Below are 17,973 nucleotides of genomic sequence, written 5' to 3' on the forward strand. Positions count from 1 at the left end.
TCAAAGTATAAGATGCCCAAGATTCTAATTAGTTATTCTATTGCTTTACAGCTATTCCCCTGAGAATAAATACCTTTCAGACCCAGGAAGATGCGTTTAATTTTTTAATGCACATACGACAAAGCCAGACACTATATTTAAAGGTAAATCTCTTTTTAAAAAGCCATCAGACCTAGAGATTTTTATATAAACATCAACTTTACTAGATACTTTTCTAAGTAAACAGAGTTGAAAACTTGAAATGGTCTTTGGCAGCAGAATAGTGTGCTGTTATGATACATGCAAATACTGTATATGTCTAATGAAAGTTGTAAGAATGGCAAATTTTATAAACCATCTCAACTGACACCCAAAAGACTGTTTTATGTCTGTAATAAATACTACCACAGTGATGGTTGGATATGTTTTACCCGCATCATTTTAACATAATGGAAAGATTTTTTCCATGCTAATTTGGAAATGATTATGAATTGCATAATCCTTTGCAGTGTTATGCAACTAAAAATATTTTTGAGTAAAGCATGGTAATGATTATTTCCTGTTGTTTCATGTTATTCCAGAAACACAACTGGAATGAATCATCCTTAAGTAATTTAGTATAAGTGACGTAAGAGGATGGCTATACAATTTGGTTTGAAGCAACATGGTAGATCTTAAACACTCTTTTTATCATAGAACAGTAACAATAAGGAATGAGTCTTTGGCCCAAGTAATCCCATCTTCTTGCATCTGGTCTATAACCCTCCATTCCCACCTTTCAGGTGTCTGTCCAAATGCCTATTAAATATTGCTGTTGTCTGAATCCACCACTTTCCCTAGGAGTACACTTCAGGTATCTGCTACTCTCTATTTAAAAACTAAACTTATATCCTAAATCTCCTTTAAATGCTGATGAACCGAGATGTTGGGGTCCAAGTCTACAATGCCCTGAGAGTGGATAGTTTAGTGAAGAAGGCATATGGCACAGTTTCCTTCAGGGAAAATAATAATCAAAATATTACAACACAGTTTGACAGACACTGGTGCTGTATTGTATGTATGTACTTCTACATGCCAGGTTATTGGAAGGATGTGATTGCACTGGAAAGACTGCAGAGGGGGTTGCCTAGGTTTGAGGACATTAGTTAAGGTCAGAGATTGAATAGGCTGAGGTTATATTAGCCCTGGAGTGAAAAAGATTGAACTGTGGCCTCAGAAGTGTATCAAATTATGAGAACCAGAACTAGGTTAGTCAAAATGTTTTCCCATAGTGGTGGGTATCAAAAACAAGGTGAGTGGTAGAAGAATTAAAGGGTTCTTAGAAGTATGTGTTTTTTTTTTACACACAGAGCGGTTGATATCTGAATCATGCAGCCAGAGGAGGTAATGGAATCAGATATTGTTAAAAAGCATTTAGATAGACACTTAACTGCAGACAGTAAGATTGTGGATACCATTACTTGTGGTGACTAACTCCTGATTTAAAATACAAGTGGGACCTGTCAAAACTATCTGCAAAGCTTCAGTTTGTTGTACTATTAGGCACCTGGCAGGGCCAATATAAACAAATTAGGTTCAGGTGGAGCAACCGTGTTGGAGTTAGAGTAGGGGCTGAGGCTTTGGCTCAAGAGACTTCAGCAAAAGAGGTAGAAGCTAAGTTGAGCTTTCTCTTTCATTCTTCATTAGTTCCTATCTAGATAGTGAGAATTGATTCCAGGGCAGTGGTGTGCTCCTCTTGCAAGAACTGAAAGATCTCCAGCCATTAAAGTCCTATAAAGCAGTTTTCATTGGGACAACAGGCATCTGCTTCTGTAAAAAGAACCTTTGCAAAGTGCCAAACATACAGTGGTATGCAAATGTTTGGGCACCCCGGTCAAAATTTCTGTTACTGTGAATAGCTAAGCGAGTAAAAGATGACCTGATTTCCAAAAGATATAAAGTTAAAGATGACATATTTCTTTAATATTTTAAGCAAGATTACTTTTTTATTTCCATCTTTTACAGTTTCAAAATAACAAAAAAGGAAAAGGGCCCGAAGCAAAAGTTTGGGCACCCTGAATGGTCAGTACTTAGTAACACCCCCTTTGGCAACTATCACAGCTTGTAAACGCTTTCTGTAGCCAGCTAAGAGTCTTCCAATTCTTGTTTGGGGGATTTTCGCCCACTCTTCCTCGCAAAAGGCCTCTAGTTCTGTGAGATTCTTGGGCTGTCTTGCATGCACTGCTCTTTTGAGGTCTATCCACAGATTTTCAATGATGTTTAGGTCAGGGGACTGTGAGGGCCATGGCAAAACTTTCAGCTTGCGCCTCTTGGAAGTAGTCCATTGTGGATTTTGAGGTGTGTTTAGGATCATTATCCTGTTGTAGAAGCCATCCTCTTTTCATCTTCAGCTTTCTTACAGACGGTGTGATGTTTGCTTCCAGAATTTGCTGGTATTTAATTGAATTCATCCTTCCCTCTACCAGTGAAATGTTCCCCGTGCTACTGGCTGCAACACAAGCCCCAAGCATGATCAATCCACCCCTATGCTTAACAGTTGGAGAGGTGTTCTTTTCATGAAATTCTGCACCCTTTTTTCTCTCCAAACACACCTTTGCTCATTGCAGCCAAAAGTTCTATTTAACTTCATCAGTCCACAGGACTTGTTTGCAAAATGCATCAGGCTTGTTTAGATGTTCCTTTATAAACTTCTGGTGCTGATTTTTGTGGTGAGGACTCAGGAAAGGTTTTCTTCTGATAACCCTGACTCTTCCATGAAGGTCATATTTGTGCAGGTGTCGCTGCACAGTAGAACAGTACACCACCACTCCAGAGTCTGCTAAATCCTTCTGAAGGTCTTTTGCAGTCAAACAGAGGTTTTGATTTGCCTTTCTAGCAATCCTACAAGCAGTTTTCATGGAAAGTTTTCTTGATCTTCCAGACCTCAACTTGACCTCCACCATTCCTGTTAACTGCCATTTCTTAATTACATTACAAACTGAGGAAATGGCTACCTGAAAATGCTTTGCTATCTTTTTACAGCCTTTTCCTGCTTTGTGGACATCAATTATTTTAATTTTCAGAGTGCTAGGCAGCTGCTTAGAGGAGCCCATGGCTGCTGATTGTTGGGAGAAGGTTTGAGGAGTCAGGGTATTTATAAAGCTTTGAAATTTGCCTTTCCTAACGATGATTGTGAACAAGCCATTACCCTAACAAGCTAATGAAGGTCTGAGACCTTAGTAAAAGTTATCTGAGAGCTCAAATCTCTCGGGGTGTCCAAACTTTTGCATGGTGCTCCTTTCCTTTTTTCACTCTAAAATTGTGCTAAACAAAAATAATGCACTAATCTTGCTTAAAATGTTGAAAAGAATGTTTCATCTTTAACTTTTGACTTGGAGATCAGTTCAACTTCTACTCACTTAACTATTCACAGTAACAGAAATTTTGACCGTGGTGCCCAAACTTTTGCATACTACTGTATATGAACTACTAAAATTTCCAAATAATGGAGGACAGATAAACGTTGCATGCTGTCAAATCCTTTTGTGCATGTCCGTGGCCATGGTAATAAATCAGGCGCATGGTAAACCCAAACAAAAATTTGTATATTCTCTGACTTTTTTACAATTAATTTCAAATTTTTCCTTCAAATTGGTTATGTAGTGCATAAAACATGGTTATGCATGATCCAATTTCATTAGACATATATAAATAAGTATATATATATATATATACACTGTAGGTTTTGGCAAATATGCAAGATAATAACATTAGTGTCCAACTTATGTTAAGTTTTATATTTTCTCTTTACAGGTGAGAGATGGTTGTGGAGCTTATTCATTAAACTAAATAAAATACAGCATTTCTATTTTGCCCTTGCCAACATCATGCTAACTAGATCAATCTATTGGAAGCTTATATATCTACATTTACTCGATTATCATTTCATATTCTTCCTCTTAACATTTAAATTACATTATAGTACTTGCTTATTTACCATTTAAATATCCCTTATTCTAATGACCTTGACCCTGATTTTCAATCTGGACAAGACAGAACTGTGGAGAGCCAGCACAAGGGGGAGGGGGAGGGGGAGGGGAGGGGGGTTAACAGGCATTATGGCCAAATTTGGGATCATTGGATTAAATCAAATAGCACAACTAAATGATCAATCATTAGCAGTGAGTCATTTGCCTCAAGTACTTTAGCAAGAGCCAGCATTCAGTTATATGGATGGAGTAACATTCCTGTTCTTCCTGGATTATAAGGAAACAAAAGTATGCATAAACCTGTATTTTGTTTGCCATAAAAAGATAAAGTTTTTCTGGTTAGTAATGTGTATTATGTCACTTAGTATGTTTACATATTTGAGTAGGATTCCACCAGCTTGTGGCAAGTGTCCTTGACTTGAAATTTAAATTCACACTTGGCTAAATTTGAGCAAAAGAGGATTTGTCAAATTTTTGCTCAAATCCTTTTTTGCTCAAATTTAGCCAAATGTGAATTACTGCCTATCTTTACTGTTTGTGGCCTGTTGATCAGGAAGTCAGGAGAGGCTGGAGTTGATGTGTGTCATAACAAGCTTCTCAGAAATCAGTTCAATGAAAATCTACTCTTCCGTGCTTTGTTCTTTAATTGCTTGTGTTTTTAGATGTCAATTCATGTATTGTGAAATGCATAATCTTAATTTTAACCACATTATTTTTAAATGCAAATAGAATGTCTTTAGAAATAACACAGATATATTGGTTTACTTAGAGTGGTTTAAAGAATTGCAAACAAAGTTCATTGTTTTATTATTTCTGTTATGCAATAACTGTGTTGAATTTTCTTTTTTATTGGAATTTTCTTTCTGTGTTGACATTCAGTACATCCTAGCCATTTGAACAACTAGTTTGGTGATTAAGTCAAAAAAAATGAAATGTTTACTTCTTGTCTCTTAAAGGTATCCACAAAGTCCACTCTGACACACAGCAGTTTTCCTGCCAGTTTACATGAAAATATTTAGTGTTTCCACTGACTTCCAATGACAGTTTCTCTGACCCAGAAGTATACTAAGTAAAAACATTTTGTGATAGTCTTGAGTATTTTTGACCTTTTTGTTTTATTTTGAATTCTAAGATCAATGGCTGTAGTTCAAAAACAAATTGAACTTGTGCTACTGTTTTGCTCTTCTAATATTTAAATAGAACCATTGTCATGAGATATTGCAAAAAGCTACTTGAGGCCATCTGTGACTTGCAACTTAAAATGGAAATTACTAAAAAGGTTTTGTCATGCTTACACAGGAAAATTCATCAACAGTCCTAAACAGCAGTCATTGACCTTTGGGTGCCATGACAGCATAGCAGTTAGCATGATACTTTTACATTTCAGGGTGTCACAGATTGTTCCACAGCGGAATGCTCTGTAATGTACAATGCGTGTATTTTTCTGAGTGCTCCGGTTTCCTCCCATAGTCCAGAGATGTATCGGTTAGTAGGTTAATTGATCATTGTAAATTGTCTCAGGACTAGGTTAGGGTTAAATTGGGGGTTGCTGGGCATTGTGGCTCGAAGGGCCTACTTCTAGCTATATCTCTAAATAATAAACTCAAAAGAAGATGGCAATGGGTGATCTTCCGATACAATGTACTCTGTGAGATGTAATGCTTTGTGGTAGGAGGCTAGCATCTTCACCCAGCAACACCCAATGGATGGCTCTGTATGATCACATCTGGACAATGCATGAGTTTACAAGATGATATTGAAGAACCCTTGGTGAATTGCTGTAATGCATCTTGTAGATGATTCACAGTGCAATCAGGTCTCCTGGTGATGGAGAGAAGTGAATGTTTGTGGTGACTTGTCACCATCTAATCTAGGAGGCTGTCTTGTCCCCGCAAAGTGATGAATTTCCTAAGTGCTGCTGGAGTTGCATTCATTCAAGAATGTAAAAGCTTGCCATCGTATTTCTACCTTATAAATTAATGGTCCAGGGAGAAACCAACCCGTGCATACATAAGTAAAATACTGGGGAATGTCTATTGGTTTGCCTACAAAAAGGTTGGGGGTCAGGAGATTAATCTGTCACTACTGAACAGCTCTTACACAGCCAGTGATCATTAGGGTGTTAACAGTAGGAAATTTAGTAATGGCAGTGTCATTGATTATCAAAGGAAGTTTTTTAAACCTATTTGCATTTATGTTTCTCAAATGTCACTTACTGGGACAAATACGAATTTTGTTTAGGCCTGTTGTCCATATGGAAAGTATGTGAACACAGTTTTTCAGTTATTGTTTGAAGCACTGCGAATGGAACTTCTCGCAGCTCAGCCACCCCAGGTATTATCTTTTCAGTCCCCCCCCACAGACCAGAAGTATTCAAGTCATAAAGCATGTACCGCCAGGCTCAAGGACAGCTTCTCCCCCGCTGTTTTTAAGACTACTGAATGGTTCCCTAGTATGATAAGATGGACACTTGACCTCTCAATATATCTCATAATGATCTTGTACCTTTTTATCTACCTGCACTGCACTTTCTCAGTAGCTGTAACACTTTATTCTCCATTCTGTTATTGTTTTATGTTGTACAACTTCAATACACTATAATGAATTTTCCTGTATGGAGAATGCAAAACATGCTTTTCACTGTACCTAAGTATGTCAATGCTGAGTAGCAATGCTGGAGGCCCTCTCCAGGGCGCAAGCCTGAGTGGGAAGATTTGAAGAACCGGCTGTTGCCCATGCAGCGGGTTCCCCCTCTCCACATCACTGATATAGTCCAAGGGAAGGGCAAGCGTCGATACAGCTTGTGACCATAATAAACTGATTGCAATACACGCGGAGATGATTTGCAAATGCTCCCACTTAAGACTTTGTGGTGGGGCAAGACCATTACTGAAGAGCTTGCAAATGTGTTTGGGCATTTTATAATGCTCCTGTGTTTTTTGTTTTTGTGGCTAATTGATTTCAAACAACAAAATTGTTTTGACAATTGCAACTCCAATGAATGGAGTATTCTCAGTAGTCCCTTTGAGTTATTTTTTTTCTGGTGCTCCTCAATTCTCAGTAAAATGCTGCCTGTAAAAATGTAAAAAGCCATTTTTTGTGCCTAGCGATACTTGGAGACTACAGAGTCTTGACCTGAAACACTGACCATCTCTTTGCCCTTGTGAATGCTGCTTAACCCGTTGAGATACTCTATCAGTTTGTTTTTTGCTTTCTTAAATACATGTTTGGAGCAAGTCTATGAAGTTCAAAGTAAATTTATTATCAAGGTACATATATGCAACCCTGAGATTTGTTTTCTTGTGGGCATACAAAGTAAATCTAAGAAACACAAGAGAATCAATGAAAGCCCACACCCAACAGCACAAACAACCAATGTGCAATGGACAACAAACACTGCAAATATAAATGAGGGACGGGAGAAAAGCAATAAATTCTGAGAACATGAGATGAAAGTGAGTCCATAGGTTGTGGGAACAGTTCAGTGATGGGACAAGTGAAGTTGAGTGATGCTATCCAATTTGGTTTAAGAGCCTGATGGTTGATGACTGTTCCTGAACCTGGTGGTGTGGATCCTTGATGATGGATGCTGATTTCCTATGATAATACTCCATGTTACAAGTTCTGGGCCCAAAATGCCCTGCATTTAGTAAGACCACCAGTGTGATAGAGATGATTACAGTGGAGTCTGGGATATTGAATCTGTGAAGATGCATGTATTAGGCTGGTAGCTGGGTCATTCCTTGAGACTGCTCTTCCAATTTTAACACACATGTCCATATAAGGATTTTACATGGTTTAAAAGATTGGGAGTGCCTTATTCATCATATCTATTTCTGAGGTTGTTGCTAGGTAGCTTGTCTATTTTTGCTCTTAGAACACAGAACCGTATAGGCCCTTTGGTCCACAATGTTGTGCCAACCTTAGTCTAATCCAAGATTAAATTAACCTTCCTTCCCACATAACTCTCCATTTTTGTTCATGTATGTGCTTTTCTAAGAGTCTTTTAAATGCCCCTAATGCATCTGCCTCTACCACCACTCCTGATAATGTCCCATGCACTTACCATGCTTAATGTGTAAAACTAAAACCTAGCCCTGACATTCCCCCTATACTTTCCTACAATTACCTTAAAGATATGTCCTCTTCTATTAAATATTGCTGCGCTGGGAAAAAATGCACTGGCTGTACACTATATCTATAGCTCTTATTATCTTATACACTTCTAAATCACCTCTCATCGCCTTTCACTCCAAAGAGAAAAGCCGTAACTTGTGGTAGCAGTGTTCTAGACCAATCGATCACAACACAAAACCCTGACACACGGAAGAAAGATGGAAAATTTTTCTTCCTAAAGGCCATTAGTAAGTCAGATCATTTTTTTTTTTACATCTTTGCAAATACGAATTGCCATCTCTTGAATGTGTGGAAAGAGCTAGACTAGGAGCTAGGAGTTCCAAATCTGGGGTCCATGGACTCCTCAGTTAATGTTAGGGGTCCATGGCATAAAAAAGGTTGGGAACCCCTGAGCTAGTTATACAGTAGCTTCAGTCTGCCTATTGGCTTCCCTCTGTCATGGGATCACGAAACAGATTACCTAGTCATTACCTTGTTGATGCTTGATGTAGCTTGCAATGCAGTAGGAAAGTAACTATATTTCAAAATCCCTTCATTAACTATTAAGCAGTTTTGGACTCGCTGAGTGTGTGAAAGAAGGTATTACCTTAAGTTTCTGAAACATACAGTTAACTATTCAAAATTAAGTGGTTAGAAAGAACACCTTAATTGATTTAAATTGTGCTCTGATGCCCTTTGTATCAATCAAGTTGAGATTATGGAGACAAATTAGAATAGCAGTTAGCATAATGGTATTACAAAGCCAGTACCTGGGTTCAGCTCTGCTGCTGTCTGTAAGGAGTTTGTACATTCTCCCCATGCCCACATTCCCAGGATGTACGGGTTAATAAGTTAATTGGTCACACTGGTGTAATTGGGTGGCATGGGCTCACTGGGCTGGAAGGGCCTGTTACTGTGCTGTATTATTGGGTGGCACAGAATTGTTGGGCTGGAAAGTTGTCAGGTTTAGGATTCCTTTCCTTATCAGTCTTGACCAGTTCTCTAGGAGGGAAAATGAACAAACCGCTGGATCTGTAGTAGATTAGAAAGGATGATTCCCTTATTTAGTTATTTTATAGGAATAAATTAAAATGAGATATTAACATCAAAACTGGCAAAAACATTGTTAGAGTCTTTGAAGCATGTTCTTATTCTTAATTGAAATCAAACTAAGCAGGATGTAGAGATAAAACATTCTTTCAATATAGTAGAATTTCTCAGATATTTTAAACAATTTATTATTAGCATTTAACAGGGTGATTTATTTTTATATATGATACCACTGCAATGTGCTACAGCTAATCACACAATGTTCCTAAAATTGAAACAGAATGGTTCTCCTTGAGAAAGGAACAATTGGATAATACACATTTAACTACCTTGGAAATTACAATTAGAAACCCCATTATGATTCATTCAAATGTTCTACTTTGTGTTGTAAGTTCATATCTTAACTGATGGTGTATGGATAAAAGTAACAGCTTTAACCATGCTGCATTCATCAGCAAGTAAGTCCTATTTCACCTACATTTTACCTAAAATTATATTTTAGTTGTGATTGAAAATTTTAAGATTGTTTTTGCCTTCTTTTTATTACACCCTCAATCTCTAGTTCTAGTCATTCCCAGTTTATACAGTTGGTTCCGCTCTCATCTTGTGTGAGTATATACGATTACTACTTTATCTCGTTTCTGTTTTCACCTCCTATTTAAATATCTTTACACTGATACTTTTCATTACTAGTATAAACCTTCCGTAAAAGAATTCCCACTTTCTCTTTATTAGGTCAGTGGAATTAATTTTCCTTAAAATTAGTGTCCTGTAAATACTAGTAAGTTCTATAATGAAATATTTATATAAAACTTTGAAATATAGATTTTCTTCATCATTTCTGACCACAGATAATTAAACTCCTGATTTTCCTATCACAGTAATTGAAAAAAGTAAAACATATGCTTAAGTTATGCTTATTGGAACAACTTGCACTAATTCCTCTGCATCAGAAGAATATACCATCTTTAGGGGGAAAAAAACAAGAGGCTTAATATGGTGGCATCCGTTAGTCTCGCGAGACCATGGATTTGCACCTGTCCAGGGCGCAGGCCTGGGCAAGGTTGTGTGGAATACTGGCAGCAAGTCTCCCCTCTCCACGACACCGATGTTGTTCAAGGGAAGGGCAAGGGCCGATACAGCTTGGCACCAGTGTCGTCGCAGGAGTTGCCAGAACGAGGTTGAAGACAACGTCGGACTGCCTTAGGAACTCCAGCTCCGGATTTGTCCTCGGGGTTAACTCTCAAAGCCTTTCCCATGAGTGGGTATGGCCGCAAGGCAGCGGAGGTTTGAAATCAGAGTTTTCCCTCTTAGATGGACTGCCTTCCCAGGCTAACGAGCTCCATCTACCTGAAAGAGGCTTAATAAGACCCTTAGCTTCTAAAAGAAACAATGTCCTGCTTCCTAGTATATTACCATGCATCTCAATTATCCTGGGAATGAAAGGGTTAATGTATGAAGAGTACTTGATGGCTCTGGATCTGTACTCACTGGAGTTTAGAAGAAGTGGGGGTGTGGAATTTCATTGAAACCTAACAAGTCTTGAAAGGCCTGGACAGAATGTTTCCTCCAGTGCAGGACTCCAGGGCACAGTCTCAGAACACAAGGACATTCCTGTGGAACATAGATGAAGAGCAATTTCTTTAGCCAGCACGTGGGGGTGAATCTGAGAAATTCATTGCCACAGATGGCTGTGGAGGCCAAGTCATTTGGTACATTTAAAGTGGAGGTTGATAAGTTCTTGATTACTAAGGGTGTCAATGGTTACAGGGAGAAGGCAGGAGAATGGAATTGGGAGGGATAATAAATCAGCTGTGATGGAAAGGTGGCACTGACTCAATCAGATGAATGGCCTAATTCTGCTCCAATGTCTTCTGTCAACTCTCCTCTGAAAAGGCACTTCAATGTCACTTGATACTATTTACACTGCCAGTTGACTCAGGGTGGTTTTTTTCATCCTCAGTGTGAGTAAGATTGTGAATAACTTTTATGCATTGTCTTATTTTTTATAAACATGTTGCCTATATAGTAATAATTATTTCTCTTTGCAAACCTATAAAATATTTGTGTAAGAACTTTTAAAAGTCCCTTAGATGTTCTCATGACATCATACTGGATTACTGTGAATAGTATATGTTTGAAGAAAGTTATTTTATCATTATTTGCTGAATCCAAGTTGTTCATGTTTTGGCTAGCATCTGGCCTTGTATCAAAATAAGTGGAAATTACTGTTTGTTGCGTCTGACCTATTTTGCCTTACTTTATTGACTTACAAATGTTTTAATCTGCCAAGACACTTTCTTTTTCTCCTGTTGTCATTATTCCTTCGACTTACATTTCAGCAACTGAGTGGTAATAAATGTGAATTAGATTTACTTTGGTAACTCTCCCCTGGCACGTGCTCTTTAGTCAGTTCCCTGCAAACCTAATGAGAGTAACACAGTTCTGGTTTCTGAAATGTGAAAACAGCACACAGTATTTTAACAGATTTTCAAGTTTTGTGAATGTTTTTGTACATATGCATGAGGGGGAGTCAAATCCCTAAAGACAAATTAATCAATACTTTTTAATCTATTTAAACCTCAACTACTCGATATTTTATTGAAACCTGCCAGCCCTACAGCTCTTGAGAGCATGACAGCTTTTCTTCCTCTACCAAAACTTTATCGCCTGCACAATATTAGTGTTTTTTTTTCCATTTGACCCATGATTTCGTGTTCGAGGGAATCACTGGTCCTATTTTAGCTGAACCGCTGTTAAAGTAGATTACAGCACCGGCAAATTTAGTGTCTTTTGTCCCGACGGAAGTTCACTGTTACCACTTTGCTCGGGCCTCGTGTAACAATCACCTGGCTGCATCGCACTCCAGGTCTGAGTCTGATAGCTCGATGAAGGTACCAGTCTTTGGTGGCAGACAGGTTTGCGGTTTGTAATTTTTCTGCTGTTTTTAAACAAAAGCTCTTTTTATCTATTTACAAGTATTGGAGATAGGGAAATAAACACCACTAGGTCACTCACAGAAAGACCGCAGGGTCGGCGATTCCCTGGCTATTCGCCCTCCGTGGGCTGGGCCTAAGCCCCCCCTGTTGCCACAGCAATGAGAGCGGTGCAAGTGCCGGGCCTATCAGATGCGAGTGTACGTCCTGTCAGGACCTGTCTAACCACCGCTCGCGCCGAGTGGATCCACTGATGCTCTCTTTATTTCCCTTTCCCCTTCCAGGATCTCGAAGCGCTTCCCACCTCCCGCTCCCGCTCCCGCTCCCCCCTCCCCCGCCGTAACCTCGGAGGAGTATGGGTAGAAAGCGAGGCTTCGCGGAAGCGCCGGCGGATTCCAAGATGGCGGCGGGGTGCTGTGGAGTGAAGAAGCAGAAACTGTCGAGTTGCTCGTCCTCTTCCACCTCGTCCAACAACTCCAACGAGAACCACTGCAAGGAAGTGACCCGCTCCAACGGCTTCAGCGGCTGCCCCGGCGGCAGGAGCATGGTGGTCAACTCGGAGATGTGCTGCTTCTGCTTCGACGTCCTGTATTGCCATCTGTACGGATATCAGCCGCCCCGGAGCCCACGATTCACCAACGACCCATAGTAAGTACCCAAACTCCTGGCACTGCCGGCGCATGGCTCCGGAGCTGCTCCCAATCAAGGCTGCATTGTCTTTCGGCTCTCGGTATTTGCATTAATTTAACAATAAATTCAGCGGAGCTCTGATTTGTTCCCTGTGGTTGATCGGTAACAAGTAGTTAAGTAACGCGATTCATTCTTATTTTCATGAGGGTTTTTTTGTGTATGTGAACTTCACAAACAAAGGAAGCAGCTCGCAGAATCCGTGCATTTTTGCCCAAGTTCGTCAAAACTTGCCATTCGATTCTGAACGTCCTTGCAACTTTTTAATCTATAACCTCGAGTTTAATTTTGACGGGGCACTTTTTTTGTATCCATACAAATTAACTTGTGGGAGATTTTAGTCCGAGTCTTCCAGAAGGGGATGTTACCAAGTGACTTTCATCAGTATTTAAAATGCAGATATTTTTCATTCCTAATTGCTTTCCAAATGGAAGCTTTGCGGAGTGAAGTGAGATCCACAGTTGTCCGGCCAGTGATTTTTCTTTTTGTTTAGTTGCTTTCCCCAAGGAAACTCCGAAACCATTCTGTATTATGGTGTCTATTCCCGTTGAGTAATATCACTTTACAGACTTACAGTTTTAGCTTTTGTCATTGTTACAAATCTGGTTTCGGTAAATAAAGAAAAATTGCAAAAGTAGTTAAAATTGACCAGTGTGGGTTTTAGTTACTTTATTGAACTCCAGCGACGTGTTATCTTTCATTGATCGGTCTTCGTAAGCCAAGTTATGTTCTAGGAATTTTTAGAATGGAATATTGATTATGCTGTTTTTTTAAGAAATCGCAAATATTTGTGTTGATCTACGATTTTTTTTAAATTGCCCTGTTGTTGAAATCGGGTTGTCTGATTACACTTACAAGAGTAAATGAGCGCAATTTTGACAGATGTTTAGATTTCGTAATGATATTTTGAGATCTACTGAACAAGCCACAACTGAGTTTAAGACAGTTGCTTTGTGCTAAGGACGCAATGTCCTATTGCTCTGAAATGATCTCGATGTTTGAAATGCAGATTGTTATTATCGAATAGGTTATATTTTAATGGTATGGAAGAAGTAAAATGAACAGTATTTACAAACTGTTTGCTTTTCCTGCCTATCGTGAAGTTCACAGTTGTGTTGATAAAGTACCCTAATGTGTAAAAGTGAATGACTTGGCATTCATTTGATGTTCGGGAAGGATATGTGATTTTTCTCTCTCTCAATGATAAGTGTCATATGCTGGAGCTGAAGATCAGTTACTCGGGTGTTTTTTATGAATAAAGTGTTAAACTACACTTATGTAGAATTCTCTGCCCAATGAAGCAGTGGAGGCTACCTCAGTAAACGTATTTAAGACGAGGTTGGATAGATTTTTGCATAGTGGGGGAATTGAGGATTATGGGGAAAAGACAGGTAGGTGGAGATGAGTCCATGGCGGAGCAGGCTCTACAGACCCCACAGACCAGATGGCTTACACCTTATGTTCTTACTTCTTATGTTTAATTGTTAAATTGCTCTTCATGAAATAGTTGATCTTGTTCTAAGAGTGCCAATTTTACTCATGGTCAGAATTAAACATGAATTGAAATTCCTTAAGGACTAAATTATTTCAGTTTCTTTAAATTTTGCTTTTTGCCCAGTGCACAATTTGCTCTGGAGATGTGATCCTAATGTCAATTCCTTACTCTTTTAATTATAAATTGCTTCTAATGCTCACTATAAGTTGAGCTGAGTGTTTATAGACCCCCACATAAACTTGGGTTTCATAAGCAGGAAACTGTAACCAAATTTTAAGGTTTGTGATGCATACTTTGTGACATGGAACTTCCTTTCCAGGTAAGTTTGAGTCAGCATTATATTTTGAGCAGATTCTTTAAAAAGTGAGCTTTAATTTTCAGTGTTATTGAAACTTGGGTACATGGTAGAGAGTGTCTGGTCCAGGATCAGTTATGGCTGTACAGTTTAAAACTTTTTGCTGCTTATAGTTCAAGGCCAAGAAGGTGACTGTAGGAGGAATGCTTGTTTTGATCTTGAATGGGTGCTACTGCTTTCTAGTGAGGTGTATATTTTCCTTGTGCATGTATAGAATTGGCATATACTGTATGCCAAACATATCAAAATCCTGTAAAGGTATGGATAAAGTATATAATTAATAATTGCAAACAGATCATGATAATAAAACCAGTTCTATTATTGAGGGGCAGGGAAAACTTTGCATGCCATCTATAAAGATGATTTTATTACATCTGTACCTTGAGATTAGACGAGAAAAGCAATAACAGAATATAATGCAACTACTAAGGAAGTGCAGATAGATAATGTACAAGGTTAGTTGATAGGCAAAGAGTTCATCTTATTGTACAAGAGGTCCATGCAATAGTCTCTTGCAGCAGGATAGAAGCTGTTCTTGAGTTTGATTGTACATAATGGCTGTTGTATCTTCTGCCTGGTAGTAGGGGTTGGGGGGTGGGGTGAAGAATGGCTACTGTGGAAGGGGTCTCTAGTTATTTTGGTTGTTATACCAAGTTAATGAAGTATAGATGGTCCCTGGAGGGGAGACTGTTTTATTTTTGATGGACTCAGTATTGGAAAAAAGTCACAGATTATGTTCAGCAGCATGAATTTGCAGTATTAGAAGAACATGTCAGAAATGTAGTATGTAAACTTGGAGCAATAAAAGATTGGATAAAACTTCTGTAGAGTTAAGGCATGATCTGGTGGAAATAACCTTTCAAAGTGTGGGTTGTGAGTAGAATAACTGGAATAGTACAGCTACATATCCAATTACGAGGAATTGCATGTGAAAGGAAGTGGACTAATATTGAAATGATTTTGGTTTTAAAAACTATTTTTACCTATAAGAAAATAAAAGCTGCAATGCAATTCTGAAGTGGAGCAGATAAAATCTCACTTTTTGTCTTTGAACAAAATTGATTTTACAGCAGGAGGCAAGATTATTGCTGTGTTTTCAGACTGGAAGTCTGTGTTAGTACTGTGCCACATATTTAAAGTGGAGGCTAAGGTGTCAAAGGTTATGAGGATAAGGCTGGAGAATAGGGTTGAGAGGGATAGTAAATCAGCTATACTGGAATGTCAGTGCTGATTTGATGGGCTGAATGGCCTAATTCTGCTCCTATATCTTAATGGAATCAGTACTGGATCCACTGTTTGGATGAACTAGGGATAGGTGTTCCATTAAGCGGTGAAATAATAACAAGGATACTCTAAAAATTACAACAAGGAAGTAAAAGAAAAATGTTTAAAATATGTTAAAACAGGATGCAGAATATCTTGTTTTAAACTATTTTGGAATAGAACCCGACTTTCTGAAAAGTGGAACAGACCATTGGTTGAGAAAGTGCAATGATGTTTTGGGATGGGGTGTGAAGACCACCCAGCTTCAAATTGTCTAAAAGTTTATGAGAATTTGTCAAATGCAATATTTGGAAGTGAATGTAGATGGCCTGGTTGGTACAGTTGTGGATGACACTGAATTTGGTGGTACAATGGACAGTTTAAAAAGTGATTAGCTAATTACATTGAGATCTTGATGAAATGAGCCAATGGGCTGAGGAATGGCTGGTGGAGTTCAATTCAGAATATGTGGTGTTGTATTTGAATAAGACAAACCTATATGTAACATTAGAACTGGGGTGTTTTGTCACAGTGAATAGTTTCATTTGCTATGCCTCCAATATTTTACTATCCATGCCCATCTGCAGTTAAACCTGCATAGCATTCAGATTTGGTTTATGTGCCAAACAAGTATAAGGCAACTAATTTCTGGCAGCATTGTTTTTCCTTTTATATAGGTGCTGTCTGACCTGTTGGGTGTTTCTAGCACATTGTTTTATTTGATTTTCAGTATTACAGTTTTTTTTTAAACTTTGAGCAGTGGGGGCTCTTTTCCATAACATTCTGTGATATTGTCAGCTTTGTAAATTGTCCTGTTATCAACATCTAGGATACTCCACACATCAGTCATTCCTTTGATTGTGTAGAACTTCAAGGCATATATCATGAGCTTGATGCCTTGATCGCCACTTGACTAGAAAAAATGCAGGTGTATTAGCACATTCTCAGTATGTTCCAGGGCAAATTATTGGTGCATTGAGAGTTCAGTATCTGCTATCTATAAGATGCACTGAGGGATGAACATTAGCATGGTGGTTAGTGTAGTGGTTTCTAGCACCAATGATCAGAAAACCATGGTTCAGTTCTTGGCACTGTCTGTAAGGAATTTGTCCATTCACCTGTCACCACATGGGCTTCCTTCAGGTGCTCTGGTTTCCTCCCACATTATCAAGATGTATGTGTTAGTAAGGTGTGGGCATGCTATGCTGGTGCTGGAAGTATGGCAACACTTGCAGGCTTCCCCCAGCACATCTCTGACAGTGTTGGGTGTTGAGGCAAATGACATATTTCACTGTATGTTTTGATGTTAGAATTAAAACTAATCTTTTAGTCAGCAACTCGGGAGTTCAATATGGAGCAGGTAGAACGCCCCAGTCTAGAATTTGTCTGCTTCCTGAAAAGGTTTCCATATTGCTGGGAGAGAGGGGTAAGACTATAAGACATAGCAGAATTAGGCCATTCAGCCTATCAAGTCTGCTTCGCCATTCCATCATGGCTGATCCTGGATCCCACTCAACCCCATACACCTGCCACCTTGCCTGGTGGGAGGGGTAATGTGTAGAAGGTCTTTAATCAGGCACACAATTAGAGATATCAGTTTGAGAATCAACTGTCGGCGATTGTTGACCACCATTGGGTCTGTTGGTCAGTAGTGTTTTACATAATTGCTTGAGTGGTTTGACATTAATGGGAAATGGCTGTTCCTTGAGGTGTTAGGTGTTTTGAATTGGGCAGCATATTATTAGTAGGATGTGTGCTCAGGAAAGGATCATAATCCTGGGGTGAAAGAAGTTGACTCCACAATGACTCAGTGTCGATTGATATTCTGCAGGTTTGGTTTTGGGTCTGCTACTTTGCACATTGTGCTAATGATCTGGGTGACAGAATTGGCTTCATGGAGATGACACAAAGTTGGATGGAGCTGCAAGTAGTATTAAGGAAGCAGGGAGTCTGCAGGATTTGGACAGGTTGGGAGAATGAACCAAAAATTTTCTAATGGAATATAGAGTAGGTAAGTATATGCTTATGCACTTTGGTAAGAGGAATAATGGCACAATCTATTTTCTAAATGGGGTGAGAGTTCAGAAGTTGGAGCTGCACAGAAACTTGCAAATCCGGGTATAA

At 38.9% G+C, this 17,973-nt stretch overlaps 1 protein-coding gene and 1 long non-coding RNA gene across 2 annotated transcripts in view; one reads left to right on the plus strand and one right to left on the minus strand.

The window, feature by feature from the left end:
* The window catches only part of LOC140204291 (uncharacterized), a 66,688-nt gene extending 54,330 nt beyond the window's left edge, over positions 1-12,358 (minus strand). The window contains exons 1-2 of the long non-coding RNA XR_011887579.1: positions 12,132-12,358; positions 8,834-9,095 (exon numbers count right to left, since the gene is read on the minus strand). This is a non-coding gene — a long non-coding RNA (uncharacterized lncRNA). The remainder of the gene's footprint in view (positions 1-8,833; positions 9,096-12,131) is intronic.
* The window catches only part of LOC140204290 (nuclear protein AMMECR1-like), a 97,420-nt gene continuing 90,344 nt past the window's right edge, over positions 10,898-17,973 (plus strand). Inside the window, exons 1-2 of the mRNA XM_072270886.1 lie at positions 10,898-11,077; positions 12,334-12,697. Of these exons, the coding sequence (XP_072126987.1) occupies positions 12,405-12,697 (293 nt within the window). The 5' untranslated portion in view covers positions 10,898-11,077; positions 12,334-12,404. The remainder of the gene's footprint in view (positions 11,078-12,333; positions 12,698-17,973) is intronic.

Source organism: Mobula birostris, chromosome 10 (genome assembly GCF_030028105.1).
Source record: "Mobula birostris isolate sMobBir1 chromosome 10, sMobBir1.hap1, whole genome shotgun sequence".
NCBI classification, from domain to species: domain Eukaryota; kingdom Metazoa; phylum Chordata; class Chondrichthyes; order Myliobatiformes; family Myliobatidae; genus Mobula; species Mobula birostris.